At 34.5% G+C, this 12,333-nt stretch overlaps 1 protein-coding gene across 2 annotated transcripts in view; it reads right to left on the minus strand.

Annotated features, from left to right (window-relative positions):
- Positions 1-12,333, minus strand: part of LOC149080916 (uncharacterized) — a 26,007-nt gene extending 13,674 nt beyond the window's left edge. The window contains exons 1-6 of one of the 2 annotated variants that reach the window (XM_089237602.1): positions 12,230-12,333; positions 9,484-9,565; positions 7,796-7,912; positions 4,275-4,472; positions 1,962-2,093; positions 38-160 (exon numbers count right to left, since the gene is read on the minus strand). In XM_089237602.1, the coding sequence (XP_089093728.1) occupies positions 38-160; positions 1,962-2,093; positions 4,275-4,472; positions 7,796-7,912; positions 9,484-9,555 (642 nt within the window). In that variant the 5' untranslated portion in view covers positions 9,556-9,565; positions 12,230-12,333. The remainder of the gene's footprint in view (positions 1-37; positions 161-1,961; positions 2,094-4,274; positions 4,473-7,795; positions 7,913-9,483; positions 9,566-12,229) is intronic. The other variant, XM_089237603.1, reaches the window with a different exon arrangement.

The raw sequence follows: 12,333 nt of genomic DNA on the forward strand, positions 1-12,333 counted from the left end.
ATTTACAGTAACACATAAAGCTTAACAATATTCTAACCACAATAAGAGACTTTGTTTCTTCGTCAAATTCGCAAAGTTCCGATAAACTATGTTTTCTCGTGGCACAGCGTTTCTGTTTCTTCATGGGCTTGTCAGTTACAGTAGTATCTTTATTCTCATCCTGATGAAGAGTGAACATGAAAACTATGAATTGCACGAATACAAATGAAACTAGAAAAATATAAACAAAGAAATCATAACTATAATCAAAGATCATTAATTACCAATTAGGGGAAAAATATCTAATTAATATCATAATTTCAGTAAGAAAAAGACATCACTAGCATATCACATCATTTAAGCTGCAAAGTATTGCATTAATCGCAACAGAAACTTAAATAAAAAGTCTACAGATGTTAGTGTTCATGGTCACAATCACGAGACACATGCATCATGTCTCTTTTTCTTTTAATAAAATATGAATACGAATGAAAGCAGCAACATCTAAAAAAGTTGAAACACACCATTATAAACTAATGGACCTATTCTTGTGCAATAGTTTCAATGGTGAAATTCCAAGTCCAGAATTTCCTTCTCAGAATAAAAAAAAAGTTTCATAAATATAGAGCCGAATTTTAAAATTTTTTTCACTAACTTGCATGAAGTTGGACTGGACATGGCCAGTACTTTGTGCCCATGTATAACAGACTCTTTGAATTATTCTTCGCCGAAATCGAGCTGATTATGCTTATGAATATTCATTTCACCTATCTGTCATGGGATGTGTGTAGTAGTTCCCTTGTAGAAATCATTTTAATTCATTGTGATTTGCAGTATTCCTTTATTTCCCACCATTAGTGATATTTTTTTTTTTTGGAGTTTTTAGCAATGATTGGATATTATTTGTGGTATAGTATTTGATGACAATTGACAATTTCCCATATTTTTCTCGATGAAACATGGTCACTTAGATTGCAAGGACTGAGCGTTTTTTACTTTCGGAGAAGCACAATTTCTGGATTTTGACGGATTTTTCCATAAAGATAAGAAAAATCTGAAGAATCTGGTTTCGACTGCAAGATTTTGATAAGGGTAAAAAATCGGAAGCAATGGCACCTATGCTATGTATAAGAGTTACTAGAGATGTGAAGTGAGAATGTTCTCGGAGAACGAGAATATTCTCCTGGATGTAAAAATTGGAGAATAATCAAGAATATTCATTTTTCTTTTAAATAATTTAAATTTTTTTACCAATTTTGTTCATATTGTGAAATATAAATCAGTCTTCATTGCCTGAAACATTTACAACAAAACAATTTTTGGTATAATCACCCCCAATGGCAACTTTTAGTTTGAGAATATTCTTAGAATATTCTCCAGGTCATGATGAGAAGTTAAAAGTTTGGTTATAAAGATTTTAGAAACCTTTAGATTAAAACCTTAAAAAATTATTTTAAAACTGGAGAAATTTTCAGAAGTTCACAACAGAAAAGAAATTAAACCAAAGTTGATTGATAAAGGAAGCTATTATACAATCACTTCATTATAAGAAGATACAGAACTGTTGTTTTTCAATGCACGTTCATTCAAATTCTGTATCACTCACATTGAATAATAATTATTCTCAAGTTATTTATCGAGATTAGCCTATTTATTATAATACATGTTATTACATATAGTCTTGATACTACTCTCTGGAAAGATTTCGGTAACTGAAGATATTCTCTGGAAGCACTATTATTAATAACTTCAGAATAATTCTTATTATTTTCTATAAGAATATTCCCCAGTAATTTATGAAAGTAGTCCTTCCGGAGAATATTCTCAAGGATATTATATGTAACTATATTATAAATAACAGGAGAATATTCTCATCAAGAACTTATAAGAATATTCTCAAGTTATTTATAATAGTAGCCCTACCAGAGAATATTCTCTAAAAGATTATTCTGGAGAATTTTACATCTCTAAGAGTTACATACATTTTCTGTTACCCTTGATGCAGCCGATTTTGCTAGTCGAAGTGCGACCCTCGCTCTAAGTGACAGATTTGTTGATTCCTCATCATCAGAACATTCTTCAGTTTCTGGCGGAACATATTCATCCTCTCCATTCTGAAAAAATAAAGGATAAATGCCACAAACAAATATAATTCTGTTATGCACAACCTAAAACCTGAGGCTGATGGATTCCAGGTCGTCACATCGACCAGAAAATTGGTATTGGCACCTGAAATTTTCTACAGGTAAGTACTAGATTAGGGTTTAGCGACAGAAATTTTTTTTTTTTTTTACAAAATGTCAGCATGTCTTCCATCATGGAAAGAGGTCATTAAATCTCAGAAAAGTTGAAAAACATTATTTAGGGCAGTTTTTCTGAAGGGAAAAAAAACTTGGCTCTAAGAACTCTTTCTGATTTGACGAATGGGTGTGTAGACTATTTTGCACCCTCTATATTTTATGCACATCATGGAATTCCAAAAAAATTCATTTAAAATAAAAACTTCCATTTTAACTATGGGACCATCAAATTTCGATATGGAATAAGTGACACTTTATACAGGGTATTATGGAACTCCACGTACAAACTTGGAGGGGAGGTAGAGAATATCGTTAGGAATCCAGACGTGCCAACTTTTGAAATCCAAAAATCCATAGATTCTCCTAAGGGGGGACCCTCCCCCCCGACACTCATAGACTCGATCAAAAAAATTTTTTGAATCAATTGAGGAAAAAGTTCAATTCCTCTCCCTGTGGCAGGTTCTGCATTGTGCCTGAGCAGAATATAATTCCATGTTAGTCTTTCCATGCAGAATAGAGAAATCACATCTACATACTGTTCATAAAATATAAACGTTTCCTTTCGTGGATGCTATCAGTGATTCTATTTTGGGTATATGAACTCTTAAAAGCTTTATATTTAGCTTTATATAGCTTAAAGTTTTATATTTTCTTTCTGAAGACGTTTGATCGGAAGAAACAATTAAAAAAAATTCAAATTACAAAGCTGCCGATGAAAAAACGTGTCTACAGCATGGCTGTTAATGGAATAAAATAACGATTATACAGGAATTTCGGCAACCAAGGTCATGCCCCTATTAAATGATTGCAGATAAACGCTACAAAAACGAAGTCACGTCTTTGCCAGTTGCTTAAATACAGTCACAGACTTTTTTTAAAGCTGCTTGATGGAAATGATCACGGCTGTCCTCTATGGGTGTTTTCCCTAATGACGATGGTAATCATTGACGCCACGGCAACGTGAAAGCTCGCGTAAAATCTAATTTTCTGCCAAAATCTGGAGAAATTGTAACAAATCCGGACAGCGGGAGGAAGGATGAAAAAAAGGAGGAGTCTCCCGCCTAAATCGGGAGAGTTGGCAGGTCTGGGAATCATAATTACCTGGGAGATGGATACGTGGCACTGCATGATCACCTAATCATCATCCCAGATCGTCTGATTTATCTCATTTTTTTTCTGGGGTGCCTTAAAGGCCATTGTTTATGAAACACCGGTAGATTCAGATATAGACTTGGTGGAACAAATCACCATCACTGCTGCTACGATCTTTGAAAAACGATCAAAAAATCGAAAATGTGATTGAATGCCCAGTATCTTTGAAAATGTTCGGCAATCCATGCGCCATAGATGTTATGCTGCATCAATGCCAATGGGTGAAATTTTTAATACCTCCTGCGATGGTTGTAACTATTATTGCACTCTTTTTTGGGTAATAAAGTGCTTTACACTGCTTTCTGTATTGTGTCCTTACTGCGTCTTTGTCTCTATTACTTGAGGGTGGCATTTCCAACCATGCTTTCCTATGTGAATATTCCAAACCATATTCTCCACCTCCCCTCCAAGTTTGTACGTGGAGTTACGGGACACCCCATATAACAAACCTTGTTAAGCAATCTCGCGCATTAATTAATATACCACAGAGACACAACTATGTGAAACCTGTACGAGATGGAAATTCGTCTTACATGGAATCAAAATATAGTCTATGCAATGGTTAGTGCTTTTATTTGCATCTTTATAAAACAGAAATCTGATTAAAACAATATTATTTCAATCTACTGACATTCTATTTCATACAGGTTTCGCTGTATTTCTTCCCTTATTATAGCAAGCACAATAGCTGATGCGCTGAGTAGAGACATAATAGCCTCCCAGATGTTTTTCTCCCATGCTGTAACAAATAAACTCATGCAGTGCTAGTTCCGAGAAATTAGTTACATAACTTAGATAAATTTCATGTAAATAGTAAAAAATTAATGAACCTGCTCTACTAACAGATTCTGCGAGGTAATTTCTTTTCTTCAGGGATGAGGACGTTTTTTGCTTATTCTTCCTCGGAGCAGGTTTAGTATGGAATTCGTACTTCACATTAGTCAAAGTTGGTGGGCCAAGCATAATTTGGCATCCACTCTCCAGTGGGACACTTTCAAAGGCATTCAACTTCGTTCCATCAACATAAACTCCTGTAATACTCTGCTCAAGAGAAAGAATGAAAAAAATATAGTATACAAATCGAACAGCATTGAATACAATAAAATAAAAGGCAAATGAAATAATCAGTCAAACAACTGATAAAATAGGTGCAGACCGTATAGCTTTAACTACACAATTATTAGCTAGACAAATTATAATTTATATTATGTTACACGGGGTGCACAGCAAACAGGGAGTATGGCATTTTACTCGCGAACCATTGATTTATTTATTTTTTGTTTGTTTTTCATGAAATAAATTCACTACTTTCGGGCCCATGAAACATCTGACGGGAGGGGGGGGGGGCCTGCCAAAGATCCCAGCCTAGGGTCCCTGCTGCATAAAGTGGGGGACCATGGATGTTTACGTTCACAGATTTAGATTGCTTTGACCACTTTTTTATACAGGCTACCGCACCTGGAGTCTAACAGGTGTGATGTCCCAAGAGCTTTTCATGTAACGGGAATGGGCTCAGTTTTGGTGAGTGGGTCAATGGGAACAGGGTTTAAAAATAAAAACAGTACCAGCAAAAAATATATATATTTCTTTTCTTCCTTTTAAGTTGATGGCAATAAGTGAAAACCAGCAATATAAATTCATAATCTGGAGGCCCTGTAAACATAGCGAAATCCCAACACTTATAGGCTAAACATGAAAAGTTCACAACTCTACAGGGGGCAATAAAGAATTTTAAAAATGCAAATGTATCAATTTAATATATTAGCCACAAAATATCATTTAAATGAACACTTACAAGTTTGTGAGCTTAAATGTGGCATGTTCGGGTCCAGTGAATACATAGATGGAAAATTCATAACATATGCTAGGCACATGCATGCATGATATCGCTTTTATATTTTTATAGAGAATTGTCAATAATAATAGATAATATTTTCTACTTGAAATCAATAAAAATTAGCAAACAAATGAGAATTTGTCCCATTTCACAACAGTCAGTGAACTGCTTTTGATGAATTGAATTTTTCATTAATTCATTGTTATAACACAAATTCAAGCAATTTTCCCATAAAGCAAACTCCATAAAAATAACAGACTACAAGGGATCAAAAATTTGGTTTGCTATAGTCAATGGAATAAAAATACGGTTGTACGGGATCAGACCAAATATTATGCTTTTTCTTCACAAAGTTTGCTATTGCTGTGTTCAGCTGTATGTCACTCCTTTTCCAAAATTTACCTATGTATTTAAAAGAAAATTTTGATACTAAAAAGATTTGTCACTTTTACGCGTATCACAGCTGCCAACTTTGGAAAGTGAGAATTAGGGAGGTTTATTCGCGGATCCAAATTTCGTACAAAACTAAATATAAAATTTATCTTAAAAAAATACTGTAGGGATTTTTCATTATTTAAATGTAAATTTGTAGGGATTTTTCCCCTTCACAAAAATATGACATTGTAGGCTACCAGCCATCGCGATTAGTACCAATCATCCCCAACAAGTAAGTTAAATTACCTTCATTACAACTCTCAAATCAAATCTCACCAACAACAACAAAATCTCCATCGAGCCCGAAACAAGACAAAGGCAACAGAATAGTCAGGGCCCCAACTAGGGAAGAGCAGGCGGGTCTGGTACTACGGGAACGGATTAGAAGAGGGCACCAAATTCACTCTTTAACGGCTCCTTCTAAATGTAGAAGGAGCCATTGAAGAGTGAATTTGGTGCCCTCATTACATAGTGGTCCCGAAATTCGTGCTTGCCCTGGCTGACACAGTATCTAGTTGCGGGGGCCCGCATATGGTCAAAGCGAGTGATTTTGCAAATTTTGGATGCTAAAAGGCAGAATTGATGCTGGCTATTTGGAGAATTTTGCCTTCCACCCTGAAAATTATTTTTATTTTTTTGTGATTTCATGCAATGATAACAATTTACTTATGATTTTGGCATCATTGTGTGGATTAAAAATGAAATTTTTTTCCCCAGGTGAATTCTTTGGGAATAATTTTTCAAAGAGTAGAGATTTTTTTACAATCAGGGAAAAAATTCGTGAGTTATAAGAATTTTGTGGGAGTCTAGAAGATGGAGTTGAAATTCTGGAGCTTCTCGGAAACTTGCTTGAAAGCTGAAAACTTGCCAGCTACAATATATGCAAAGAAAATTAATGTGTGAAGCTGGGTCCATGCCATATTTTTCGAACAAACAAAGTTTTCTGAATTTGTCAGCGCGTCTGCTACCAGCAGGAAAAAGGGAGTTCTGCAGTCTTACAAAATTTAAAAAAAAAAATTATGTGTTGGGCCATTTCTATCATTCTCTTACAGCCGACACTTATTTTTACAAACTTGTAAAAATGAGCTTTGGCTTGATAATTAATTTGTAAATGGCTTTAAAAATAAGTTTGTCAATTACCTTTATAGATGATTTCCATAAAAGATCTTATTTTTGTTTGTTTCATCGCAAAATTTTAATAAATATAAGATTCCATGGAATTGATGTAGAATTAATTTTACGCGAATCTTGCTTCTCTGAAATTTTTTCAGGATGGTGAAACACGCAGTTGGAACCACTCGCTGTAGAAACAATCTTTTGCTGATCTTTGATTAGGACTCAATGTAATTTTTCAAATCCTGTACTTTTTGGCAATTTCTGTCTTTGTAAGAGATATAGTTTACACATTAATTTCTTTTCAAATATATTTTTTTCATCCACTGTGAAGCACAACCTTTTTGTTAACACTGTGAAAAGTAATATAGACGAACAGCAGTTGACTGAAGTAGAGTTTGATTGACTCTTGACTTTGAAATAGCCTAATTGACCTAATGTATGATACAATTTATGAAACCACAAGTTTATCCAATCATAATACACAAAGAGTGAATTACATTGTTAACGCATCTTCCATACATGCCCCCCCCCCCCCAACAATCAAATCCTCCTTTCGGGCACATGTTCAGAAAACTTTGTTTGTGATGACAAATTGGTGAACTCTCTACCTTCCCTCTTTTTCTAATGTATGAACATCTGACATCTGAATACATTTAACTTTAATTACAAAATGAACTTGGTGACTGGAACAATAAAATAACCAAGAAAAAATAGTGGAAGAAAAACAAAGTTTGTAAAATATAGAGTTCATAAAATAGAGAGGATTTTATCATTAGCTCTATGGCATGTTGTTCGGAACAGAGACCCAGTTCATAAAAAAATGTGTTTGTTAATTGGAGGTTTGTAAAATCGAGCGTCTTTGCATCTATAAAAAGAATGTCTTTCTCCCAAAAAGTTTTGCTGGAACTAAATTTTTTCTCTTTTCTTCTTAATTGATTTGTCAAGCTCAGAACAATGGTAATGAATAAAAACTTACACAGTTGTCTCGTATGTACCATTTTTTTCTGATGAGCTCCAATGTGGCATGCTCTAAATCAGAGTATCTTTCTGCCAGAGTGCAGATAACCGCATTAGATCCAATCCCCATTGTAAACTGTAAAATGCCAATACACATAACAAGTCAAAAAACAGAAAAGAAAAAGGTTTGGGCAAGAAAAATATCAAAATTTGATCATACGGAAACACGAAGTTATCAACACAAAATAAAAATTGTGTCCTGTCAGTCAGATGTGTCCAGTTTGATTAAGACCCCCAAATTTTCCCTTTTAAAAATTTCTCCGATTTTTCTAACTTTGCCTTCTTTTTATTTTCGTCTGCTATTCAGACCTCTTTCCTATTTACTTCTTTTCTATTAATGCAATTAATGCATGTATTGCTTTCGATTTTCACAGCAGATATGGTTTCGAGTTACTTTCAACTGAGCTTTTGTAAATTCAGGTTTCCAAATTACGCATACAGGGTGATTCTATTCTTCTCACTGTATTTTGCAGGCGAACCATTAATGCAAGAGAAGCACACTTATAATTGTAAAAAGTATCCACGCGTAAAACTCAGATACGTCATTCACGTTGGAAAGGGTTGCACAGTTATTAAAATTAACTTTTCATACAGAACACCGTGTCCTCAAAAGCCTGATCAGGAAGTTGTTATCTCCCGTTTCTCCCGAGACAAAAAAAATAAAATAAATTTCACAGTGCAATCATTCAAAGTGTAATATTTGCAGAGGTATTTGAATTCAAATATCTGAGAAAAGCATGAATGAAGGGAGGAAGTTTTTCCGTCAGCTTATGTTGGTTTTTCCAAACTTTCTTCAGATTTCTAAATTCAAATATTGAGGTTAAAAATTGATTTTTTTTTTTTTTGGCCTCAAGAGATACAGGGAAACAATTTTCTAAGTTTTTCTGTGTCAGGGTATACAGCAAGGTTTATGCAAAAGAAAATCAGGGCTCCCACTAAAAAAAAATTAGAAAAAGTAGGAAAAACCCACAAACTTACTTGCATTAATCTGTCACTGCCTTATCTGGGCCATCTTTTTGTTTTAAAAGGTTAAGGTAAGGAAATTCATACGTAACAATTTTTAAAGAACGCAGAAAATTATCATTTGATTAATTTGTTACAGATGGGATCTGATTTTACATCATTATAATATCACTGGGTTGATCCAGTGTTAAAGGGTACAATGTTGTATGAAAGTTTTGTTGTATTGTAACGCACAGCATTCTTGATGTGAATAATCTGCTAAACCAGCAGTTCTTAACCCTTTCACTGTATCGCAACCCCCCCAAGTAATTAAATTTCCCCCTTGTGAATAATAATTATATACATGGAATCATTCACTCATATCATACATAAATTTCCTTCTCCCACTCCTAGTTGAGAACTGCTGTGTGCTGTGTTTCATAAAATATGTAATGATTTGATAGTTTTTACTCACAAATTCACGATATTTGACAATACATCATTTTCGTTACACTAAAATTTGGTCACCTTCGGAATAAATAAATAGGCTTCTTATATATGACATATTTTTCATTATCACCATGTTTCATCATTTATTCCAACCTGTTTGCTTTTTATGAACTAACTGTTTGAGCTTGTGTAAATCAGCATCCACTGACACCACAATTACATATTCACAATTACCAAAAAAGAAAAATCTTGTACCTTTTTCCCATCAAGATGGATTGTTTGAGTGCAGTTACCATCAACGACTTCGAGAATCTCTGCATGCATCATAGTCAGTCTCCTGTGGAATACATATGGAATTGTGTAAAAAATAATATAGTAAAATTTAATGATATATCTAATAAGGAAAGTAAATGAATGATTTCGATGGAAAAAAATACAGAATTATTGTCAAATCCCAAATGTCGCCTCACTCTTATAAAATACTAAAAAAAGTTTGAATGATTTATGAATACAGATTATTAATACTTGTAAAAATGTACATGTTAAATGATGCATTAAGTAATGAGTACAATTAAACTTTGGCTTAATACAACCACATTGACAAACATGACCACCAAAAAGGGGTTGCTACTGGGGCTCTACCCCGGAACCTTATGAATTTTTCTTTTTTTACACTATAATATTCTATATGAGGAGCTTACCAAAATCCTAGCTTTGGGGTCCTGATCAAGAATGATCAAGGGGCCTCCCATGTCATCACACACCATGTAGAGAACTAGATAGGCCTACAGCAAGACCTAATACATTTGGTGCTCATTTTACGAACCAGTACCAATTTGATACTTAGTTCATAAAATAAAAAGTTCGTAAATGGGAGAGACAATGAAAAAAAATGAAAAACAAGTTCGACATTATTCACGATAATGTGATGATTTCCAATAAAATCACTTATTTTTGCTTGCTTCATCATAGCACTTTAAAGCAATTTCAGCAATAATTAATGTATGTTCCCGGAGACAATTGTATCCACAGCTGCACTTTCTCTGCATAGTTATTTGAAAGTCAGGCCGTGCCTTTTCTCAAATTTCTGCAGTCACCATCTGATCTTTCGAAATCCTTCAAGTTTGTTTTCAAGGTAAATTATTTCGCTTGTTGTTTCTAAAGGTTTCTCTTGATTGGAATTTTTACCTCTCGTTTTCCTCAGCCAATTAAAGTTCGTAAAATAGAATGAATTTTAACATTATCTCTATGGCATGCTGCTTGGAACAGAGGATCAGTTCATAAAAAAAGAATGTGTTTGTAAATTTGAGTGTAGACTCTGTACCGTCACCCTTTAGACCAATGATTCCCAACTACTAAACCATACATGTACCTGGTCCATATTCCTCTGCGGAATCTCTAACAAATTGGTACATGTTGGAATGTGCGTGTATATGTAGTGAAACCTGACGTGAAGTTTGTTTGTGTAATGCTTGTTATGTGTAGTGCTGCCATCTGCCACCACTTTTCTATGAGTGAAGTGTAATGATTGAATAAGTGTATCGTTGTAGGCCTGTTCTCTCTGTGGCGAGCCTGGGTCATATCTGGCACAACAGTAATTCCCAATGTGGGCATTAACCCCTTGGGACGGTAGAAGCTATGGGTGTAACATAGGATCCTATGTGTTCGATTGCATTGGGGGGGGGGGCGATGGGAGAAAATTTTTTGAAAGGGACAAATCAAAAAATTTTGGGAACTATGTTTTAGACCAGTTTCCAAAACTTTTTGTTTCATCGCCACCTTCTTGGTTAATTTTCTATATGCATGGTCATCGCCAATGTGGCAACTTTTTTTCTGACGTCAAGCAATTGCTGGTCAATTTAAGATGACCGGATCTTCAAAATATGCGGAAAACTATGAAGAAATTTTACACAAAAAAATTTAATCAAAGAAATATGCAGTTAATGTGGTTCGATAAAGGGTTTCCAAAACTATCAAGCACAATATCGGCTGTTGAGGTTGCCAATTTTGGCAAAAAAAAAAGTTGCGATGTTGCAGTTGACCACACTTATGGAAAATTAACCACTTTTACTGCCCCCTGGATCATTACATTGCCCACCAGAGGAAAATATTGCCCACTTTGGGAAACACTGCTTTAAACCGTCAAACCGAAAGATACCCAGCCATATGGCAATATCGGCTCATTGTTCCTCATGGACTGGATACCTCTGGCAATTTAATTATCATATTCTAAGCATAAAATCAGTTGCGAGATCACAATCTATGTATACAATCGGAAACAAAGCATATAATCCTATATTAAATCTTAATTCAAATATAAAATCCTAAATCGCATATTGAAACCAATAATAAATAAGATATAAAATTCATAATCGATTTCATCCTGAATTTAAATCCTTCGATTTCTACGGCATTATACTGTTTTGTGTCATCAGTCAGTCTTCTCTTTGATCAATTTCTTTTTCTTTGTGAACGGCTAAGTGGTGCAGTTTGTACTTGTACTATCAGTTGATATGGCGTCTTCTATCCATCCAATTATTTTCTTGATTTTATTCACTCTACTTTTGTTTTTAAAAATCTCTCTGATACAGTGTGGCATTTTTAGCAGCGGGCACAGCCATGTGCTTTAGATGTGCAGTTTATTTACACGTTGTCAAGTAATGGATGGCAGTGCCGATTTCATCATAATGGAAATGATCTGAATAAAAGAACCGAAATAAAATAAATAGACCAAATAAAAATGACCAATTCCCTAATTATAGTGGTATATAGGGACTCTTCCCCCCCACCTACAAATCTAACGTTATAGGCGATGTGACGTTATAAATTATTGACGTCATATCGAGGTCTGACTCAAATCTCAACCATATAAAAGGATTTCAGCTGACTGTATCTTTCGTTTTAACTTGACTGTGAATTGAACTTGATTAATTTGTGACTCTAATAAATTATTGTTTTAAAGTTATAGCACAGTATCAAGAATAATAATAATTTCACTCACTTGAATAGTCTTTTCGCCCTTTATATCACAAGTACGTTTTTCGAATTTCCCACGCACGTTGACCTTGACTGCAGTTTGCAACCGGCACCCGATGTCAATCAAGT

This window comes from Pholcus phalangioides, unplaced genomic scaffold, assembly GCF_987345545.1.
Source record: "Pholcus phalangioides strain wild (caught in Gottingen) unplaced genomic scaffold, Ppha-v1.0 ptg000010l_1, whole genome shotgun sequence".
Classification (NCBI taxonomy): Eukaryota; Metazoa; Arthropoda; class Arachnida; order Araneae; family Pholcidae; genus Pholcus; species Pholcus phalangioides.